This window comes from Xiphias gladius, chromosome 17, assembly GCF_016859285.1.
Source record: "Xiphias gladius isolate SHS-SW01 ecotype Sanya breed wild chromosome 17, ASM1685928v1, whole genome shotgun sequence".
NCBI lineage: Eukaryota > Metazoa > Chordata > Actinopteri > Istiophoriformes > Xiphiidae > Xiphias > Xiphias gladius.
Window position 1 is genome coordinate 12,269,532 of NC_053416.1, and position 24,072 is coordinate 12,293,603.

Genomic DNA, 24,072 nt, shown 5'->3' on the forward strand with positions numbered 1-24,072 from the left:
TTTAGATGTGTATGTTACACATAGCTGTTTTGGCATTATTTACATGGCTATATTTCAGTGTGTCTCGTCCTAACTACACATTACAGTACAATCACTGAAAAGTTGGGGAAACAACAGTATAATAACCTAATCCCCAAAGAACCTTCAGTTTTCAGTCGAAAACATCTGGATGTCTTTTGACCTGAAAACTTGCTACTATAAATTATACAGTATTCAGTACTTATGGAGAAGGCTATATGTTTGTTTATATCCAGAAAAGAGAGGCAGGAAGAAATTTATTCCCTTGAATTAAGTTAATACCGCCTAACTCTGTAGCTAGAAGAATTTTTACTAGTCTAAGATTCAAATTCCCCCACTAATCTAAATTTTTACTTACAAGAACGTCTGTTCAATATTCAGAACAGAAGCTTTTCCTAAAAAGAGAGAGAATTAGACCCTCGTACTGCATTATATATGTGCTTTACACGCCACAGTTTTTCCAATAAAAGCACTTTCAATTTTATGGCTTAGCTCTCGCTCTAGATCAGATAGAAAGACAGTACACACATTCATAAACAATGATGACATGACAGAATACTGATGTTACACTCAACTGAAAGTGTTGATCCAGGTTTATTACATACAGTAGACATGTACCGTCTCTGTTTTACACTCGAACACAACGAAAAACACGCCCACAAGGAAACCGCACTCCAGCGCACATTCATCAGGCCATCATGTAGCGCGCTGAGGCCTGATGAATGTGCACATTCATCAGGCCTCAGCGCGCTACATGATGACTCTGTGTGACAGGAGGCTGTCATTTGCTAACCGCTCCATCTGTTAGCAATTAACTAGGTCACTGTTTGTGATGTTACTGTTTAGATTGCCCAACAACCAGTGAAGATGCTCTCCGCACGATCAATTTTGCCTCAAATCCACGATGGCAGTTTTCATAATACCATCTCTCTGGTGCCTATATAAGTTAGATAACATCCTTTGTATACTATCAAAGTAATTGCCTTAACAGTCTTTTGTGCAAATTCTTCCTAGTACATCAAGTGGTGTAATTCATCCATCTGTTGGCAACACGAGCAGTTTGTGGAAAATAAATAAAAGAAAATCTGATTATATTAGCATTTCTAAGTACCATAGGATAGTTATATGAGATCATCTATGAACGTAAATTATACTAATTTAACCCTCATTTTGTTAGCGTAAGTATGAATCTTTGCTGGAATTGGAAGTAGGTTTACTGGGTGAAAATGGGATTGAATTCGAACCATATGATGCTAAATTACTATTTTTAGCTAAGTAGGATCATTTCATTGAATATATTGCCTTTTTCTGCCCCTCCACAGTGGTCTAGAAACCACTTTTCATTGTTGACAACAACCCTAGTTCCATCCTCTGCCTAAGTCAAGATAAGGCTTTATTAGCTGAAGTCAAACACCCTGTTAGTTTTCAGACGAGTGTCACTTCTCATTTTTGAGTTAGATAAATTCATTCTTATTTCTGCCAACAAAGTTCGCCTCTTTTCTTTTGTTACTACCAGTGTTTTCATGTGAGTAAGAAGAAAAAAATAAATAGTTGCGGTAAAAAACCAAAATGTTTGTATGGGCTTCAAAGCTGCTTGCCAATGAAAGCAGAGTAATTAGAAAATTACATTCATCTTTAAAGCTCCATAGTTTGAAGTCATTACATCACAGTGTAACATCCACAGTGTAAATATAGCAGATTATGATGATATGTCTGAACCATGTAGCTTTACGCTCTCCTTACATTTCGAGAATGTTTGACCTCTAGTGACGACCTCAGTCATGCCATTGTGGCACTTGGAATACCACTGAGTGTGTGTGTGTGTGTGTGTGTGTGTGTGTGTGTGTGTGTGTGTGTGTGTGTGTGTGTGTGTGTGTGTGTGTGTGTGTGTGTGTGTGTGTGTGTGTGTGTGCCTAGCCTAGCCTAGCCTAGGCACAAACCCAAGACATATACACACACACACACACAGACACAAAAAATTTAAAATTAATTCTCACTACAGAGGTTGTGTTAAATAGTTAGTTGATTGTTAGTGTCTATCAACAGATGCACCGACACACAAGACAAACAACAATCTGTTACATTTCCCATTCCCCCCTTGATTCTTGCTTTTGCTCCTTTAAACTTCTCAATATTTAACCTACATCCATTAGATTATACTTGCTCAGTTATGTATTTTATGTCAGATTTCTGCAAAAGCAGTTGATGAGTAAAGTGAGTTTAGATGGCTTTGTCTTTCCTTGACTCACAACACACACACACACACACACACACACACAAACTTACACACATTTCCCACAATGCCACTGATCTCTCAGTCAGGGACACTGTGGCAGTCAAAAGCTGTAAATGAGGAATTCCACATCTGAACCACACGACTTAGCTATTAGTGCTTCATGGAGCGTGAACTTGTGTGCCTTTGCTCTTAAAACGCTGTTCCCAGTTAGCAACTCAGTTTCTCTTGCACAAGCAGCTCCTCTCTTTCTCCTCTCTCTTGTGTTCATTATTCCAGTGTGGACCAACTTTTAGCCAATCGTATCTTAATCTGTGTGTGAGGTAAGTGTTATTTCAATACAAGGTTTCACTGCTCCAAACACAATACATCTTAATGTGCAGCTGTCAAGGTAAAAGGCATTACAAGACATTGTGCGGTCAGGCGGCGGGTGCCCTGGTGTGGAGATGAATGAGCTCAAAGATTTATCGCCAACACTTGACATACAATGGGCTCATTAAAAGGAAAATGATTCTAAATCTTCGTTCCCTGTGTATTTAGAGATACAGGTAGTCATTTTAGTCTTTTAGCTCTCAGACCTGACAGAGTGCTGGAGTCTGAATTCCTACCTGGTTGTATTTGGTTTCATCTTTGGTGTTGCTGTTTGCCAGTAGATGAAACATTAGTCAATAATAGTACGTCTGTTTTATATCACTGAAAATATCCTTGGGTGTTGGACTATTGCTTAGACAAAATGAGAGATTTGGATACGTTTACCATAGGCTCTGGGGAAGTGTAATGGACATTTTTGCTATTTTATGACATTACATAGACAAACACTTAGTTGATTAAACAAGAAAATAATAATGAAAATAATCGTAACCTGCATACCTAGAAGGTGGTGCTCTTGACATTGCACCTTCAGCCATGGTTGGTGTCACTGCTCATGCCAAAAGTTCTTCCTCTGTTTATGCAAAATGAACGGTTGCTGCTGCCACTAGAAATGTTATAAATGTGTTTGGAAAAGTAAATGCATATTAATTAAACCCCTATTTTTTTCAATCTGCAACAGAGAATAGCAAATCCTACTGATATTTAGGCAAACATCACAGATTAATGGTTAAATTCCACCACAAACAGTTTGACTATAGCAATTGGATCCAGCTGCAGAAAATGTTCTCACATTTAAAGGATGGAAAAATACAGTCAAACTAATAGTCATACATGTCACGGCTTGACAGCGCATGGAGCACACAAAGAAGACTGGACACATAATCAAAATTGTTCACATTTCATTACATTTTTGTTTCAGTGCTTGTATAGAGTATTCTCCTCAGCAGCTTGCTCCCATATGACAGTGACTGTTTTACTGTGGATGTTTTTGGTTCCAAATGATGGGAGCATTTGATTGGTAGTTTCTTCTTATTTATGTTTGCCAAAACCATTCGACCAGTCAGAGGCATGCCTGGAAATTGCAGGGACATTTTTGTGTGTGCGCGTGTAATAATGGAAAATTGTTATCATATGTTACTTAATGTGTCTGTGAAGGTGAAACATACCCACTGGGACACCACCAGCCCTCCCCGTGGGGCTCAAATGTTCACAGACCGGCATGTTTCTGGAATGAAGGATCACAGAGAGGAACCTGCTCACTGTCCAGCGGCTGAAAGATAATCTACAAAATAAAGGCAATGTGGACATTTGTGTTCCAGGATCAAAATGGTCCAAGTGACAAATCCAAAAAAAAGCTAGAAGAACATATTGAGCAGATGCTTGCAAATGAATCTAACATTACACAGAGACGGCTGGTAAGGTAAAAGGTTCATATCGCAAACTCTGCAAATGTAACTTACTCCTGGACTTGAGATCATACACTAAGGGTTTAGTCTGATGCAATTGCTGAGAAATCATAAAATTGCAGATTGTTATTTTTTTTTTTGTCTTTTTTGTTTTGTTTTGTTTGTTTTTTTAAAATTGAATTTCAAAAGGCCAGTCGTATAAAAATGTTCCAGTTCTTTCCAAATATTTCACCACGTTCAAAAATCTGAGTGGCCTCTCACTTCCCAGTGTCATTGTTGCAGGCTTTTGATGTATGTAAACCTAGAGTGCTGCCCAAGGCAATGTTACATAAATCAAAAGAGAGCTGCTTTTGTTGAATTTGGCCTCCGTGTTGACACTCCCACAGTAATCCTCTTTCTTTTCCTTTCTTTATGTATTTCTTTCTCACTGAAAGTTTGACACCTTTTATAACAGCTCTTTCTCTTCTCTTCTTTTGCGTGCGTGTGTGTGTGTGTGAATTTTATCTTCAGGTAACACCAGGCAGCAAGGCAGCCCAAGGTGACCTGTGTCCAGGTGACACCATCCTGGCTATCAATGGCGACAGCACAGAGCAAATGACACACATGGAGGCTCAGAACAGGATCAAAACCTGCACTCAGCAGCTCACACTCAACATCAGCAGGTATGAAAACACGAGACTGTTCTTCCCAGAAAAACAACATTGGTCATTTGGTCAAACCCTCAAAATGACCTACATCTATGGGACCTCTTGTGCTTGTGCATAATGTGGCTATAGCACCACAAACACACTTATGGAGGAGATCAGGATGAATATTGTGCCTGACGAAAAAGTCAGGCTCCTGAGACTTTGGTCCTTGGTCGGTGTTGGTTTCTCTACATTACGATCAACGTCTTCAGCTAACTTCAACCAAGTAGTTATAGTTGCCTTAAAGGGGAACTCCACTGATTTTACATATCAAAGTCTGTTTTCAGGTCTTGGGGAGTACTGCTGCACATGTGCAAACAGTTGTATAGAGCTGTGTGAATGCGGATGAACTGCCACAAGTGATGTCACATGGACGGGGCTAAAGATTACAGTTTTGAAAATTAAAAAAATATGGGGGTGTGGAGTTCATTAAAAATGAGCTTACCAGAGCTCAGTAGCCGGCTCAGCATCTCTGCTTGAGGTTAGAGGCTCAAGCAGATTTGATTCAGTCCATTTTCCATACTGGATGACTGATGGGAATTACGATGTTCATTATAAGTGGATATCAGGAAAAGTTTGAACATTAGTCACTTGCTAATCAGTCATCACTGCTTTGACCCTCAGCAGAGGCTACTTATGGTTTTTGCTCCAAGGCTCATTAAGTGAATTGATTTGAAAAACTTGCCTGAATTTTATGACCAAGGTGATTTACTGCCTCTCGTTCAGGAACACATATTGTGTCTATTTCTAGTGGGTCTTTTCAGCTTGGCACAGTTGAGTTATAGGGACAGATGACAGGTTTACGACAGTTTAAATGATTCACTCAAGCTTCTATAGAGCGCCATCGGAGTCAGTGAGGCGTGTACATACAATGAATCAGACAGTCACCTTTTCAAATGGGCTTCACAGGTCAATATTGTACAATTTACCACTTTATGAAGTGGAAAATTATCTTCCACTCTTCAAACTGGTGCATCATTTTTAGACGTAGTATCTGAGGATGGATGATTTGACCTTAAGTGGAAGACAGGAGCAACATGTTTCTGTCAGCATAGCAGAATGGAAATCATCCGTCTAAACAGTTAATGACAGAGGGAGAGAGGGGAGATGCGGGATAACCAAGGAAAAACTGAAATGTCAGTTTCTTCCCACATTTCTATTAGATGGTTACTTTGGGTTGCCAGAATACTGGAAAGTGCAGAGCGAATCTGGCAACCTCTGAACCCCTTCTTCTTGGATGAAGAACACTGTGGTTTCAGCCGCACTTGCAAGTGACAACTGCCAACTAGTGCTTCAGCTCTCTCCTTTTAGGGCAACAGACAACACAGTCTTTCTCTCCCGTAATGGTTTGGAGCATGAAGTTGACCTGCAGATGCAGTGGAAATAAGAATCTCTCCCAGTGTAACTGGACCCATCAGATAAGCAACGAGTCACACATGCAGAAACTCCAAATTCAGACATAGAAGCACTTTGTTCTCTTCCTCTTCACTGTATTTGTGTTTTATACTAGGCACTCTAGCATTCAATAGCCCCCCTGCCCCTCGCCCCAGCCTGTAGTAGAACACATCCTTCCATATATCAAGATGACTGGCTGAGCAATTAGTGGCTTTTCCACATAGGCATAGTAAACTTATTTAAGGATACTTAAAGTAGTATTCAGCACGGAGACCAAGGGAGCTGTTCTACAGCTGCAAGAGCACAAAAAAGGGCACTCCCATACTTAACCACTTGCACCCTAATTTTCCCAAATTCAGCTTAAATTTCCCCTTAAGTACTCAAAGTGAATGTAACAAATAATTTGACAAAAGCAGGAGCACGTGAGAGTGATTGATATGCAGGGTAGAATTGATTGCATTGGCAGAAATTTTGCATCACATTTATTCCTTATCTGCTTGTTCCACCAGTGCAGGTAAACATTGTCATGTTGGTTTGACGAGTGTGGCTAACATTAGCAGTGCTGGCACCAGCAGCCTTCTTTCCTTTGAGGTTAACGTCCACATGCCTGTGCTGAAAAGGGTTAAACATTTCTCTGGCTCAAAGTGGCTATATTCCAGTTTATTCTGACACAGCCTACATACAACCTTATTTTCATTTTCTAGATCAAAATACTGCGCTGGTTTAACGAGATGTCATATGCCCCACTTTCCACCTTGCTGGTTTACAACATCCGGGCATTAGGGCGGGGAGAGGGGGGATGCCGCTAGCCAGGGCTGTAATAAATTATTAATAATTAGTTTAACCGACTAGTATTTCTGGTGCCGACTAGCGAGGGTAGCAACGTTTTGTCAACCAATCGTGCACATCCCTATGTGACATAGTGTCCTTGTTTGAGTAGGGTACAAAAACATTTTTTTTCAATAAAAATCTGTTGAAATCCAGTGACTTTTTATCAGTCTACTGTAAAGTCAATTGGAGGCCAAATGCAAGTGGGTTAAATGCAGATAGTGTTGTCAACATAGATATTTGACACCCAATAAGGTCTTTTAACTACCTAATTTGGCTTAAAACTAATCGTCTAGATTAAAACCACAAGTAAACCACCAGACACAGTCATGCTTCCCATTTAAACTGACAAGATAGTAGTTGGATGCAGGGTCATACATCATCACAGGGAAAGCAAGGCTACATGCTGGCATGTGACCTTCCCACTATATAGTGGTTGAATAATTACAGTGTGAATTGCCCTGCTGCCGGATAAGGGGGGAGGGTAAGTCATGTCTGAGAGATACGTAGGCATGCACCTTTGGCTCCATTGCACAGAGCTGAAATTAACTGGTGGTGAAAGAGAGGGAAGATAGAGCAAGAGGGGTTCAAGCAGAAGAAAAAGACAATTTTAAAGATGGATATGAAAGTTTTGAGTTATTTGGTCAAAAACACAAGACAGTAGACAAGAAGTGTCGAAAGAGAAGGGAGTGGCTGAAAGATGGTGGGAAATATGAGAAAGCGGAGAAAGAGAAACGATGGAGAGAGAGACGAGACACTACGACAGAGAGAGGGAAACTGAGGCCAAGTAGAGGAGCGGTGAATCAGAGAGACCAAGTGAGAAATCCACATGGGCCCTTCTCTGCCTAGAATGCTGTTTTACAGCCAACGTTTTTCTGCTTCGTGCAGTGCTGGAAATTCAATTACACCGACAACACAGTAAAGCTCAGAGTTGAGTTTCTCTCCCTCAGATAGAGGACATAAGACACCACAAGTTTTGAAATAATCTTTAGATATTCCTGCTGGAGAAAGGAGATGATGGGACATGACTTTTTTTCACACATGGGATTTTCCCTGTATTGGAAAAACTCCTCAGGTGTGGGCTTCAGAAATGACTGAGGATTATTCAATTGCAACCATTAATTCTGGAGTAAAAAAAAAAATTGGGAGTGACTCGGAGAACCCATGCTGACTCACGAGAAAATAATATTTTAGAGGACAACAGTTCTCAGCCATCATTAAAAGACTATGCCATAAAATACTCCAAACAGTCACAGAGTCATAGATGGGGGATTGACAGACCTGTAATTTTGTGTTGCTGCCGATGGACAAATATATGAGTCTACACGTCTGCTGTGAACCAAAATTACAGTACACTGGATGCATCTAAGCTCGAGGTCTTTTGTAACGCAAGAATGTTTCTTTGTGTTATTTCCGCATTTATTACTTTCAGAACCCCCATTTTTCATTATTTGTATGATGGAGCATGTTAAAGAGCACTCTGCATCTGAAGGTTTCTGGTTAGGTGCCCCGGGAGGCCAATGAAAACTGAACCAGAAGTAAATACGCATCGTGAAAATTGGGCCAGAAGCTGCAGTTGTTGTGGAATTTTTTAGACTGTCACTAAAGGAAAATACACCCTTCAAGCACTATATTTTAGATGTCATTAATCTGTGCTTTTCAGAATTTATTTTTGTTGTGATTAAGAACTTTGTCTTGTCTACTTTTACTGTAGATATTGAGTTCTTACATTTTCCAAAATATTTCCCAGTAACCCCAGGAAAATTTGTTTGACATTCAGGTCAGAGTGCTATGCCAAACACTTGATCAAAACACATCTTACGGCTGCAGTTCACCTGAACTGAGGCTAGGGAGACTACATACTCTTACAGTTCAATATGATATTTTCCTGTATGAGTCTACCAGCTACTTCTCTCTGGAAGCATCTTCAATCATCATGTTTCTGCACTCATTTATTCAGACTTTTTTGTAACCGATCTATATACATATATACCACCAAAGAAGAAAATGGAAGCAGAAATGGACCGTACATTACAAATAATTGAACATCTCTCTGTTCATGGGTTGATTTATGTTTGTCCAAACGGCAGTCACTGTGAGTGAGAAGAAAGATGAGAGTATAAAGGAAGAGCGGATTAACTGGTGAGAAAAAACGAAAGAACGAAAGAGAAAATTAAGAAGGACAGAAGGCGAGGCAATGACAAGGAAACAGAAAAAAGTACTTAACGCAGCTTTCCATTTTCCATCAGGCCTCCCTACTGATGCAGGCCTGTCAGTGCTCCACTGTGACGTGAAACACCCTTGTTAGTTTCTGTTAGTTCCTGGCATTGGTGATCAAATGGAGCTGTGTGGTCTTGTTGGGGAGTGAAAATGGCTGCCACCCCCTCCACAAATGCACACACTGTCAGGTTCACTGTAATGTCAGAGGACCTGGAAAGACACGATGGGCCCATGTTGGTGTGTGTAATTTCTGCTTTGCTTGGCCTGTATATCTGACTCTGAGGCTACACGAACCAGCTGTGGCAGAAACTGTCTCCTCTCTCCTCCATTTTCTCCTCCTGGTTCTTCTTTTCAGCCTCTTCGTCCGTTACCTCTCTTGCCCCTGACCTCCATGTGCCATTCTACCATCTCCCTCTCCTAAACCCAAATCCCACTCCACTCATCCCATTCTGTTTATTCTTTTTATATCGCCTCTTCATCTTTCTCTCTTCCCACCTCTTCCACCCTGACCTCACTTCTCTGCAGTTTCCCTCCCGCTGCCAGAGCTTCTTGGAGAAAGCCATGTGGTTGCAGAAGCCTGAGAAACAGATGATGGTGGTTGGGATGTGTGTTTGCACCGCTGGTCAAGCTGTTCGGAAAGAGTCCTGCTGGGGTGGCAAGTTAAATGTGCTGAGAAATGAGTCATGAAGCCTGCGCTGTGTGTGTGTTACACTGACTGTGTCTTGTTGTATTCTAAAAAAAAAGGTCTTGTGAAATAGGAACATGCTGCTGTACTTGTTTCAGTTTCACTTACTGTAGGAAAGAAAATTTACATTTAGGTCCAAGCTGGAATGAAGCTTTACCTGCAGATAATTCAGAGCTTAAAGGGTTAGTTCATCCAAATAACATAAAGACTGTAGTTTCAGTTTTGTCATCTCTGGGTTTTTTGCCTCTAATGTGGCTGAATGGAATTTAATTTGTGCTGGTTAGTCAGGATAGTCCAGAGACCTAACCATAAGGAATTTTCACTGTATTCCATTCATCTCCATTTCATTGGAATGGCAACAGAAGATAAAGAAGTAAGTATTCTCAAAACCTAGGCACATTACACCAAAACTATCGGGCTAACCCCAAGACATAAGGTCTTCAAAGCAAAGTTACAAATGTGTGTGTTTCATCTTTTGGTTCAGTACTTCTAGTTTGTTCATCTTTATCACAGGTTACCCAGAAAAATAAATGTAACAATAAGTGGCAAACAGGTCCAAAAGGTTCACTAACTAGCTTTTTAGGAGCCTTTACCAACATCTCACAGTCTTCATCAGTGACTCAAACCGGCTCACTTCGGTTACGTTAGTGTAAACCATGGGTTACCTGATAACAAGGGATCATATGAGATCAAAACCCCTGTCTCAGTTCAAAGGTGGTTTCTGGTGTCGCCTCTTTGATCTTCTCCAGCCATCCACTGACTGATTAAAAGCTCAGAAAAGGTAGTAAGTGAACCTTTGAGTTGAGACTATTTTGTCACACTGTAGAACTGCAGATTACAATGTATTGATGTCAGTGTCAGTGAGAAATGATGATAACAGAAATGGCCTAACAAAGAGAAGCAGTTTTAGCTTGTTTCTAGGACTATTTGTACAGTAGTTACGATTTGGATCAAGGTGTCAGTTGGGATTGCTTTTAGGTGTAGGTAAAGGTTAAGGTTAGACATGCAGTAGTAAGGGGTAAGGCTAGGATCAGGAGTTTAGGTGTTGTGTAATGCATGTAGTAAGAATGCATATCTGAGTCCTGTTGGCGGAGAAACACAAATCTGGTCATGATCTGGAGAGTAAAATCAAAACAAAATACAGGGCGGAGGATTCAGGAGGAATCAGAGAAAACAACAGAGAAAAGACACAGAGTCAGACCACTCTGGTGCAGGATTTGCCCCTGCTGTCTCGCTTTGACTCCACGACCTGTGACTCACAGCTGAGGAATTATGCACGAGGCTGCGTGGGACCAAAGGAACACAGGACTCCAGTTGGGAAAAAGACAAAAAGAGACCTCCAAAGGAACCAACTCACACACATGCCGCTACCAGCACTGCTGCCTTCCTCTCCTTCATCTCTTCATCTAGTCATTCCTCTCATGCACTCCCAAGGTATCTTTTTGGTGGTGGTTATAAACGCAGCGTCAATGGAGTTTAAGAGGCTTTTTTGCAAAAAAGGGGGAAGGGGGAGACCACAATTCTCCAACCTCTTTTCCTTCTTCCGTTGATCTTGTGGTCACCCAGATGCTGATTTTTCCAAGTGACCCCCTCAGGTCTACTGACGAGACCCCAGTAACTGCTCTTTAAGCTGGGACTGTCTCCTCTTACCAACTGAGGAGAAAGCACTTAAAGTCTAAAGTCTTGGTATCTGATGTATGATAGGGCTGAAAACTGTCCTTGTTTAGATAGGTTTGACGAAGCGGGGCAAGACTCTTTAACTGAACCCTGAAATGTTCCATGATCAGCCGCACCTTAATTTGAGGGCACTTGGTTTTCAGCTGTCTGTCCCATGCTCCTCCTCGAACATGGTGATCCTGTGCAGCCAAAGTAAACTCATCCACTGCTCAAAAAACCAGATCTCCCCAATCAGGAAATGAAACCTTGCGGGGGAAAATATGACCAAAGGAAAGAATAGAAAAGTCGTTATGATGACCTGAGACTTTCCTCTCTCTGTGCTACTTTCTCTGTGTGTGTTGTCGTTTCTGTTCCTTTTGTATTTTTACTTTAATATGTTTTTGTCATGAATCCATTAGTATTCAGTCCTCTGTGGCTAAGTTTTATGGGTTTTTTGTGCCTTGTTCTTCCCTTTTATGATTCTTATGATACGTTTATTGCCTTTGCTGTCAATAATATTGTAACAGACAATATCTTTGTCTGCTGTGGCTATTTATGTTGCCTTACATTTGAGATATTCCGAAAGAGTTCTCCTTCCTGGCGGAACATAAAACTAGATATGTCCATTGCTTAATATCTGAAGTGTGAGATTACATGCAGTTGTAAGCATGAAGCCTAATAACTCAAATAACAGCTAGTTATAACAAGTACGTAACTGAAGTCCGTCTCCAGACTGACCTTTAACATAAAAAGCGCAACAGTGTAACACTGCAAATCTCAAGATGGCCTGTCTCTCAGTTTCCACTCACGCCTCGGCATTCCTAACTCCACTGTGATGGATGGAGAGTAAATTTCATCTTTCTGTCCTGCACATTCAAAATGTCAATTCAAACAGGCCACTTCAGACTGAACTTTCATTCTTTTCAATAGGCTATTTGTGCGGTAACCATCGAAACCAAACAGTCTCAAAACATGAAGGCTTTCTGTCCCTGGATCGTGGAGGAATTGGCAAAGGGGAGGAGGGAGTGAGGAGGGCCATCCTACGCAATAGCTGTTGCTCGTCCGCCAGACCGTCTGCGCTTCATAAGAACGTCCTTGATAGCAACACCTCCGTGGTTCATATCTGAAGCATTGCCTAAGCTCAGCCAACGCCGTGCCAGCTGCAGCATGATGACCTCATCTCTGTAGACGTCATCTCCCCACCCTGTGGGGTTGACAAATCCATGCGCGCACACACACACACACACAAACACACAAAGTTAATAGTTTTTATCTCTCTGTGGAAAGAGGTGTTAATGAATAAAGGGGAACTTGGTAAAGAAAAGCGCGCGCACACACACACACACACACACACACACACACACACACACACACACACAAAGAAACATGGTGTCCTACTGTAGTTACTGAGTGATGTCCTGGTGTTACCCTTTTGGCAGCTGGATGCTTTCCCAATTAACAGCCCACACCATGGCAACAAGCATGTGATGAACTGAAGAAGTCTCCTGAGATCTTTTTATATGACATTCTACCGCCACTATTTCAACATGTAACTTGAAAGTGAAACAGCAATGCATTTGAATTGTTAGTGTTGTCGCTGGGGATGAATCACAATGAGAAGGAACAAGTTGCACATCCTTAAGTTCACCAAAGCATTTAATTCTCTGCCTTTTTAAAGAATGAAATAAATTATGAGGAGCCCTGTGATGCAAGCACAGTAGGCCCATTCAGCAGTGCTGTAAATAATATATTTTATTATTGCTGCCAGTCATAAGTCATGTGTTGTTTTTTAAGTATGTGCAACTGGAGTCCATCAATGATGATCCCAACAGGGGGGGGAAATCTAAAATACCAGTAATCCAGTAATCACCGCTTTTGAAAGTGCGTTGCCCAGACTGCAGTGTGCTCTTCCAAAGATTCGATAGTTCATACGATGGAGTTATGATGTGATGATGCCTTTTTATCTTTGTACCGGTGGGAGGCGGCCAGAATGTAGCTTTATCCCATTCCTAATGTGCAAAACCTGCCAATTGTACAGATCCGCAACCACATGCAGTACATACATGCTCACTCGCACAAAGCTACGAGTACGGTAAATGATTTGTTAACTGTAGCTATATGTGAGTGCTTTGGAATGTACAGCGGACCTGCAGTTATTGGATAGCATGTGATGCTAAAGTTGTCATCTTCCCCAGTTTACAGTAATTCTAAGAGATTAAAGTAAATAGTGTCTTTAACTCATTGCAACATTCACGTTCAGAAATAATTACACTTTATGCAAAGGATCTTCTGTGGAACGCAAAATCTGTGCTTCTCAGCAGAAATGACTGAATGCTTTAGTGCTCGGGTGTTAGATGGCACAAGATTTATCTAAGACTCTCGCTCTTTCTCTCATGGGTCTTGTCTTTCAGGTCGGGATCAGGAGAAGGAGTGTGGTCGCCAACTGTTAGTGAAGATGGCAAGACAAGCCCTTACACGGAGCCTGACTCACAGGTAACCACTGTTTACTCTGGATTTACCGAAGAACAAGTTGCACTGTTTCTTTAGATTTTAATTCACGCCCACTGGGATGCTGTCAGGACTGATCTGCCTGAGTTTCTCATGCTGCCAGCACAGGGTTTCTCTTCTCAGATTTCAGTCAGGCTTGGGTTCAAAAATACTAAAATTCAAAGAAATTACTCACCAGCCCACAAATGAGAGAAAGATCTAATCAGTGAAGTCAAATGGTCAAGCCTTTGATTGACTCTTGGACCTCCATTTAATATGATTTTCTGTCTCTGGCCTAGAGGTGAGAAAAGAAAATTCCATACTTGGAAAAAAACAAAAAACAAACATTTGTGTTTCAAATAGAGTTGAGAAGCTGGAGTGTTTTTTCCCATTCTGTATTCCAATTTCAAATTTCCCCAATGTTATAAAAACACAATCTCCCAGATACTGTAATGATCCCATGGGTGTGAAGTCATATTTTGTCCATCAGTCTGCCATGGCAGACAGGTCCAAATACTACAATACCCATGAGCCTTGGCTGCCATTGTTGTTTAGAAGAAGTAAATGAGAGGCACGAATCAAGACAGTAGCAAATTCAAAATGCTTTGTTGTTGAACTTGTGAACAAGCAGCACCACAATTCATCCAAATCTTGATTTAAGCTGCAGATTGTTTTCAGGCAGATGTTTTCTCAACATGGAAGTCTTAAGCTTCTTCCCGCCGTTAGTAGTACATGTAGCAGAACTATAAGATCGTGACTGGATGATTTCACCTTTTAATTAAAGAAACGGGCACTATATTTTTTGTGGAGCAGTCAGAGTGTCTAATTCACGCAAATCGTAGTGCTCCGACTGTGAGTCACGTAACATTATCTGTGGGAAATATGAATGGGACGTTTACCAACCTGTACGATATCCACCAATGAGAGTGCCAATACAATGGAATTTAATGGAATTTCATTATCTCAACGCATGTAAAAACTGCATTTCAAAATAATGTCGTGATTGCTTAGGATAATCCACAGACCCAGTGAAAATTTTGTAGATCTCCGAGATAGATATCTCAAAGCCACATCACATTAAAACAAAACTATTTGCATGGCTTGATACCACATTTGGTAAGAAATGTTTGTTTTCTGTGATTTATGCGAAATGACCGTTTAAATCCAGCTCATTCAGTATTCACTAATCCTGAATGAGACGCCAGTTTATCATTTAAATCTAATTCTTTGACTCAACTATGCATATATAACCCTGTAGGCAAACCACTCTAGCGGCCACCTTAATACACAGGAGACTGCTGGTGGTGATTCAGCAGCACATTTCTCTGGTCTGATTTATGTCATACTCTCTTTATAGTTGGACCTAGTACTTTGAAATTTTCTGCTTTTGATTAGGGTTCTTCACTACTTAGTACAGCGGCATAAGAGACGCTAATTCACATTTGGGGCCATAACTTAAAAAGTACAATTTGCTGGGTGTGAGACCCCAGTCCTCTCAGTCTGTTTATATCATAAAGAGAATCCATGGAAACAGGCACAACATTTGTCTGTAAATTGCATGGACACTATCATTCACATGATTATAAATGAGCTAAGGCATCCAACTGTTAACTGGAATGGTTTTGAAATAGTATCTTGATTGTTGTCCAATCGTAGAAGCTGCCAAACGGATATTCAAAGCATGATGAACTCTAGCAGATGATCTTTTCCAAATTTTCCAGTGCTGGCAGGCCAACAGGTTTCTGAGCAGGGAGAGAATAGGAGATGTGTGTGTGTGTGTGTGTGTGTGTGTGTGTGTGTGTGTGTGTGTGTGTGTGTGTGTGTGTGTGTGTGTGTGTGTGTGTGTGTGTGTGTGTGTGTGTGTGTGTGTGTGTGTGTGTGTGTGTGTGTGTGCTTGCCGACATGCTGTGAGTATGGAGAGTGTGTGAGTGAAAGAGACAGACAATGAGCATATTGTGGCTCAGACATGTGAGAGATATCCATTTGTCAAGTATTGTGCTGTGGTTGGGGAGTAAGGACTGATCTGTGTGTCTCTCAGCCCTCGCTGAGGTAGGGCATTCTTTTTTAAAAAGGGTGGAACAGTAACACAAAGACTTGAAGTGAAATCTATGCGTCCACTCATCAATGGGAGTTCGACACCTTACAGGAAAGTATTGTTTTCAGTGATGGAGACAAAATTGAAAGAGGCTTTACCGTATGTAATTAATCAGGGTTATTTGTGGTTGTGGGATCAGAGTTCTCATAAGACGATTTCTCGTTGTAGCTATCCGTATACTATTGGCTTCCCAGGGGTCTTTTACTCTGAAATGAACGATCAGTAAACGTATCTGTTGCGCTGCTGCTTTTTTGGCATTATAAATGTGTTATACACCCAAATTAAGCTTAAGTGTTACATGGATTTTAGCGTGTTTTATACCATGTCCACTTGTTCTGATCAGATGTCCATTAATGAAAATTTTAAAAGGGCATCTCTAACAAAGTTCAACCAGTGTTCTAAGTCAGTGCACAATGCATAACTCTATGGTAAAATAACTCTCTCGAAAACAGATCTAACCATTAGTTAAATAGCTACAAATAAACTTAAGAAATTGGAGCCTGCCATGTATTCCTTTGGTGGGTGGCCACAGTATAAGCATGTGTGAAGTGTAAATTAATGTTTAAGCAAGCAAGCAAGCCTTCTATGTCCAGCAAATGGGCAGAACTCCGCTGAGACAGTCTTCAGCTCACAATCTCAGCACCAGCTCGGATCCCGCTTTGATTAACACGAGGAAATACCAAACCTGAATGAGAGGACGTGCATGACATGACGGCTTTGCCTGTGGGTAATACAAGAGTAGCAAATCTGTCTCTTTCATGCTCTCCAAGTCTCCCATTTGCCTCTCTCTGTATCTCTTTAACATCTTATCCAGTTCTTCCTCTCTCCCTCACTGAAGTCTAAAGATGTTCCCTGGCCTCTCGTTTAATGAAGTGAACCTGGACGCCTGGAAACCACTAAGTCAGGGCCACTTTAGCTTCATGCTCAGGTGAATTCTTCTTTGCACGGAAAGAAGAAACATCTGCTCCCTGGGGTAACATAAAAAAAACAAGGCTCTCTCTTTCTTTGTTTCCTGCTGTATTCAGCTACACCTTGAAAGGCTATGCTGACACAATACAATAGTGATTGTTCCTCAGACACCTTGGAGACAATAAATGCACCAGGGCCTCTCTGACACCGGTTGAACCAAATCCAAACTGAACTACATGACACATAATTCCTCCAGTGATGAGCCAGTTTAGACAGCATGAGCAAAAATTAACTGAATCAAATCACTAGATGAGGATGACAACACAATTTCTGATGGTGCTGGCAAAGATCTGAAGCAATGTGTCTGTCATCCAAAACTTACCTCTGCTATTTGCCGTGACCTAAACCATTACGACTCATGCTGCAGCAGTACGCTTTAGCTAGCAGGGTGAGAAGCGAAACCAAAGAGGCACACCAGGACACTTTAGCTTATGTATAAACAAATTCCTCTGGAAGTGACCACACAATTTTCTGGCCTACATAGGCAGTCATGGGTTTGTTTGTTTTTTTATATAAAACAGATTGTGTCAGTTAACTAAGCATATTGAGAAAGGAACATCAGAAGGCAAAGCATTTTTTTTCTTGCAGAAATTTCACCACTTGAGTGTAATAAAAAGTATCCGAATAGTAATGACTCCAATGACAGCATGCTTCAGGACAGTCTGTATTTAACATTTCTATTTTTCATCATAAGCTTCTTGTTCTTGACCAACTGGCCTAGTTAGAAATTCCTGTCTCACTTGTGGGATTAGCTACTGACCAGGAAGTGACACATGGAAGTTATGAGGTGTTTCCTTTCACCTAGGGAACATGGGATATTGTCATAAAAGTTGATGAGGAAATGTTGTATTTTTGGATATAAGTGTGTGATTTGATGCTTTTGATGTGACTGTTTTTACAAAGACTTTTAGAGTGTTTCTTTGATCTGTTTTTGGGAACTTGGTGGAAATGTGTGATGCGTTTCCAAGGAACTTGGAACCCCTTTCTTGGCAAGATTGTCCACCAGATGTCATACGCAATTTCCTGAAATGGAAATAATTTGATAAAAAGGGGTGGCAGGAATGAGATAATGATGAGGTGTCATACGTAGAACTGCATGAAGTGCATGTATAGTTTTGACAACCAAATTTTGCTCCATCGTGTAGTTCTAGGAAGACAAATGAGTTGTAATTAGACGTTTCAAATGGTTTCCAAATTTCATTCAAAAGAATTGGTTGCATTTAAGAGAGAGAGGATGTAAAGGCAGTACCAAGCTGAAAATAGTGCTCTGAATCATCTGTATCTCCACCCGAACCAGCAATGACTCTGACTTTTTCTGTCATGCCCACCTTTGGAGGCTGGAAAAAACTAAATTCCTCATTGTGTACACATATTTTTTTAACCATTTACTGTATTTGGGAAATTAAACTAGTAACAAAAACCTGTAAATTTGAACTTTATTCTGATGTCTATTGTGGCATTTTTGCTCAACTATAATCACCTTTTTTTCCCGTCAGAAGCCTGTGCGTTTTTAGATGCACTCCACATTTTTCCCCCATGGTTATCCTATCTGTGTGTCGTGTATCAACAGTGGGTGCTGTTAATCCTTTGTGTCAAGTAGAGAACCAGCTTCACTTTTAATCAAAACCTTAACTGGAGACAGTCAGAATCAAGTGATGTGATGTGATCCCTTTCTAATCTGTGCACTGATGTGCATTTGAACAGATGTGACCGCTTAGGTCAAAATTTGGAAACTACAGTACATTGTTGGTGACAACAAATCTTTTTACTGATCTGATTTTTTTTTTTTTTTTCAAATCTACAGAGTGATTAATAATCTACTCTTTTGGACAAAAACAGTTGAGTTTTCATGCCCTTGTTTAGTTGCTCTAAGACATCCTAGTTGTTATCGAACACACCAGATACAGTATTTTCATCAGAAGTCTTCAACTATGAGTGGTCAAATCAGCAAATTATCACTTTTTGCCATTTTCAAGATGGAGGACTACATCAGGCTTTTTGGGAGGTCCTTTTCCTATGATAATGACTAGTGGTCTTAGAAAACAGTACTTAAACAAATCAAAGCAAAATCAAAGTATTTCTTGGAATTTATTTGATTTAAGGACAGTATGTTGACAGTTCTGAGTACAACAGCATGCAAAGTATCTTAAATCTGAACCTTTTTCCAATGAGAAAGACAGTTTTAGAGAGAAATGCCTCTCGGGCTTGGAAATGGTTATCTGATCTTACATCTGTGTTTTAGCCTTTTGGTCGTCAGTTTTACTTTTGGAACAGTTTTATTCAATGTTAAAGTAATACCATCAGTTACTGACATCTCAGGTTTTCAAAATTCTTTCCCTGAAATTACACAGTGGCAGCCTCAAGTAGGTGAGAATGGCCTATTGGTCAGTGCTAAAGTCAAACAGTATTTTTTGGCAAGCCATACCAGAATGCCATTTCTGGCAGATACCCTGTTATTAAAGTGATAGCTGTTGTGGCCGAGCACTATGGCCCCGTGGAAAGAATGAGGCTTAACAATGCGGAAGCTGAGAGGTCTGGATCACACGTCACCAAGGCTTCCAGCCTCAGCCCAGGAGCTGGCAGCTGAAGCTGAATTCTCCAAGCTTACATTAATAGGAGCTGACAGAAAGAGTCTTTGCATGACTTTCAGACACAGTAAGTCCTTTACTGCTTGGAATTGAATTTTGCTTCTGAAAAAAAATGTGCATGATACCAATTTTTTTTAAAGAATGGAACAAAGCAGTTGTTTTTAAATATCTTTAAATTGAATTTGTCAAAGATGCATATTTACACTAAGGAATAATAAATGGTGGACCAGACCAGTTCGATTTTGTGCAAAACATGTATTTACATTTATATCATAGAGATCCTGAATGGGTCTTAACAATAAACCCAGGTTTAGAGTATTCTCATAGGGTGCCAAAATATGTTTACTGGGCTCACTGCTACTTAATCCCCTGCCAGGAAATCTCAGACCAGTGAAGCATTGAAGCTTTTTTTTTTTTTTTTTTTAGCAGCTCCTCATTCATTCACACAGCGGGCCTTTTAGCTCACAGACCTGTGACCTCACTTATTTGGTTGTTTGTGTTCACTAATCAGCCAGTAATCCCAGAAATGTCCAAATCAGTCTTTGGGTTTTCCTAATGGAGCCTCCCCTGCTCTGCTTGGCTGTCAGCATGCTGGGGAGCGGATAGGGTCACTGAGAGCACTCACTACAGGGATAAAAGGGACCAGGGAGGCTGCAGCCACCCAGGCTCATTGAGATTTAGAGCAACCTTTTCTCAACAGGATTAAAGGAAGATTTCCATTTTTATCCTCCATCCACCCATTCATTTTCGGCTGTTTTTCTGGGTCTGTGTGCCAGTAGTAGCAGGCCAAGTGACACAGATCCCTAATCCCTGAAACAACAAGGAACTGTATATAAGTCAGCTTGTACCCTTATAGTTTTGGTCATGCTTATCAACCAGCTAAATTGAGAATTGAATTTACTGAGAAGTGGGGATATGAGAGGAACAAAAGAAAGCACAGGCAACCATACAATTAAGGCCAAGTGTGAAAATAGTTACCTAAACTGTAAACTATATTTTGCAGAGATACCTCAGTGTTAAACCCATTATACTTACTATAGTTTAGCAGTCTTACGGCTCGGTCACACTGTCCTGTAAAACTGAAATTAATTCCAACAGCATTGCTGCTATTATTGCCTTTGCTTGTGTGTAAATCCATGAAAGCTTTCACTCTGATTTCAACTCAGTGAACCAATAGGAAACCATCTTGACCGTACTGAACTTTGAGGGATCGAAGAGAGAGAAAGTCCAAAATGGAGGAGGCTGTCGTAGATTAATTACTGTGTTGCACCGTCCGCTTTCATTTAACACTGTTAATGTATAAACTGCTCCACAAAAGACACATTGTTTTTAAACAATTTAATATGTAATAAACTGTATGAAATTATTTGCCTGTTAGCAACTAAGGAAACTGCTCGTTAACTGACAACTTAAACATTAAAATAAAAAAAATAAAAAATCCCTTTCACAATTTTAATAATTGCCAGTTTTCCTCCACTCAACATTATTTACAGCTTCTACATCTAATTAGACCATCTCTGCAGTCATCAAAATAATAATATTGCATTTTCCTACATCACCTTTTACTCTACTTCATACTCAGAAGGTAGGTAGCTTACTTTAACCCAGGTGGCTTTCTCTACAACATACATTTAGACCAAACCTAATCATTTTGGTACTTTCTCATTATTGGTCAGACTTGAAATTAAACAGCTTTCACCTGAAACTTTAAAGCTGTATTATAATGCTGTAATTGGCTACATCACAACACATTTAATTCAAACCATTGATGAATTGGCAAAGTCAGTATGGAAGAAAAAGTTTAATGGCTTTATTTAAAAGTGGAAATTGATACAATACATTTTACATACATTAGAACCCCAGATTCCACCGCTTCCCCCACTCCACCTCAGCTCTCAGCCACCCCCCTCTCTGGCCCGTCTGTCTCTCGTCCCTGCGAGGCACCCAGGGCCAGGCCTAGGGAGCCATAAAGGGCTGGTTTGTGTTTGCTTAGTGGTGCAGAGCACCATGTGAAAAGCTTAATTTCGAAGGTCCAGAGGGATTAAACCATGCAGGAGGCAGAAGCGAAGGAGTCGCTGTGCGTGTGCGTGTGTGTGTGTGTGGGTGTATTTTGTCATGAATTCGTGTCTCTGGTGAGGCAGGCAGGCTGAGGTCTCGGTCCTCAGTTAAAGAGAGGCATATGATTTCAATTAGGGTCCTCCACCTTTTTCTCCTTCTCAGCCCCTCCTCCTCTCGTCTGTCTACCCTCCTCTGACCAAACTGTGGTTGCGGAATGAGGTACCGGAGCTGAAACTGCAGTCTTCTACCATTCAAGCCCTTCTTAATCAGGGAGACTTAGTCAGGTTGATGAATGGAGGAACTCTGTTCCTCTTGGCTGAAAGCACCTTGGTTCAATATAACATAGTCTACTATCACATTCAGAGGTATATGCACATAAAAAAATAAACTTTTATTCCATTTATCTGTCTTTCTTTGTGTCATTTTGTCCTTCTTTGGCACGTACATACAGACATACATAGTCATCCTGAACCATTAGCCATGCTTGGTTACCATTGTAAAACAGGTCAGTGAAATCAGATGGCAGCTTGAATTTATGACCATACAGTGGTAGACAATGGTGGTTCTCATAAATACTCTAGTTACGGCTTTTTGTTCTCTTTCTCCTTCTCTTTCTTTCTTTTTTCCCCCATTTCAAAGTTTCTCTTCCTCTGAGCTAGGAGGAATGCAGTCTAGATTTGGGAGAAAATGAAAGAGTAGCCATTCTCAAGAGAGAGAAATTAGGAAATAGATGATCTCTCAGATGGCCTTTTTCAACAGTCTTGTTTTGTTGACTTTCTGTTGGACATAGACTGAAGCCGTTGATATTCATTCTAAATTGACTATGTTGGGAAAACAGGATAAGGTTACTAGGGGAATGAGGGTTTTAAGGCATCCACCAGATTAACGTGACTGTCACCTTAAGAATCTCCATTAAACCTGTATGTAGTCCAGACGGGAAAAGGTCAAATAAATCCTTTTAATGAGACAGTTGGCTTACAGCTGATTTTCGTAATAGAAAGAAACCAAGTCACCATACCTTTAGAGCCACTTGAAAGCACTTATAGGTCCTGAATGTTACCAAACTGGCATTTTTATAAGGCAAGCACCAGATGTGCTGCCTTATAAATCTGTCATCCGGCCAAAGCAAATATCTGGGCAACGGACGTGCAAAGCCAGTGAGGAAAGAGTGTTATGAGTAAGAAAGACAAAAGGAATGGTTGGGGATGGGGGAAACAGAGGAGTCACACCATCTCAGGCAGTAGAGTGAGTGTGACAATGGTTGAACATGTACTTACTGCTGACTACAGGGAAATCTACCTAAAGCAGTGGTACTCAGTTGCTGTACTTGCATGAAAAATCCCCATTTTTACACTTTCAAGAGCTGTATTTGTCTTTGCAAGATACCAATATGGGTCTGACAGTTAAAAATTTCCTTAATTTGTCGGAACTGGGACTGGGGGGAGTGAAGGAATTTATCATTTTGCCTCTTCTCGGACTGATTTCTTCCTGTTTTTGAGGTATTAGAGCTGTTACATTTTTAAAAAATCCAGTTTGAACAAAGTCAAACTGGCACATAATTCATTCAAACTAGTTGAATTGAATTCACGTACCATATCTGAACCGAATCCAGTTTCAAATAAAAAGTAACAGCCCTATGAAGTACTTGTACATGATGCATAATTCCATTTCATATTACTTTATACTTCTACTCCAGTACATTTTTGGAGGCAAATATTGCACATTATACTACATTTATTGGACAGCAGCAGCTAGTTAGTTTGCAGACTCATTATTATTACTATCGTGAACAAATAAATTATAGTGTATTATTATAGATTAAGATACCCAGCAGTGTATGAAGTATCAGTTTTACTTAAAGAATACTATATCAATGCTGGACTCATGCTGGAAAATGCTGGTGTGTTTTGCCAGTAGCAGTTAATGTAGCTTTGGGGAATCTACCCTCAATCTATGCAAGAGCTATGCAAATAAAACTAACTTTCTTCTTCAGGGTCATTTCCCCTCAAGTCAAAAATCCAAGATGTTTTGCTTTTTTCTGTCCTTTATTTCTCTTTTAACCATAAAACCCTATATGTTAGCATGTGATTACCTGTCCTCCTTCACGTGTCATGTTTGTACAGATTATGAGTCATAAATGTAATGTTTTTACTGTCATGCCACTGCACGAGTGTGTCAAGTAATACACTCTCAGGGATTTTCCTCCACTTGGCTCCTCTGTTCTCTAAACACAGGCATGAATAAGCTTGCCTTTCGGTGACACCGTTATTGTACTGATTGCCGAGGAGCAGTGATTTATTCTAAAGAACTTCACCTTTCCAGTTCGGGGCATGTTCTCGGGAAATTGAAAAACGTAAGATGAATCGGCAGTGAAAT

The 24,072-nt window shown here is 40.5% G+C and overlaps 1 protein-coding gene across 3 annotated transcripts in view; it reads left to right on the forward strand.

Moving 5' to 3' along the window:
- Positions 1 to 24,072, forward strand: part of pdlim4 (PDZ and LIM domain 4) — a 45,827-nt gene that overhangs the window by 6,036 nt on the left and 15,719 nt on the right. For all 3 annotated transcript variants that reach the window (XM_040150006.1, XM_040150007.1, XM_040150004.1), the window contains exons 2-3: positions 4,540 to 4,691; positions 13,911 to 13,992. In XM_040150006.1, coding sequence (XP_040005940.1) covers positions 4,540 to 4,691; positions 13,911 to 13,992 — 234 coding nt within the window. The remainder of the gene's footprint in view (positions 1 to 4,539; positions 4,692 to 13,910; positions 13,993 to 24,072) is intronic.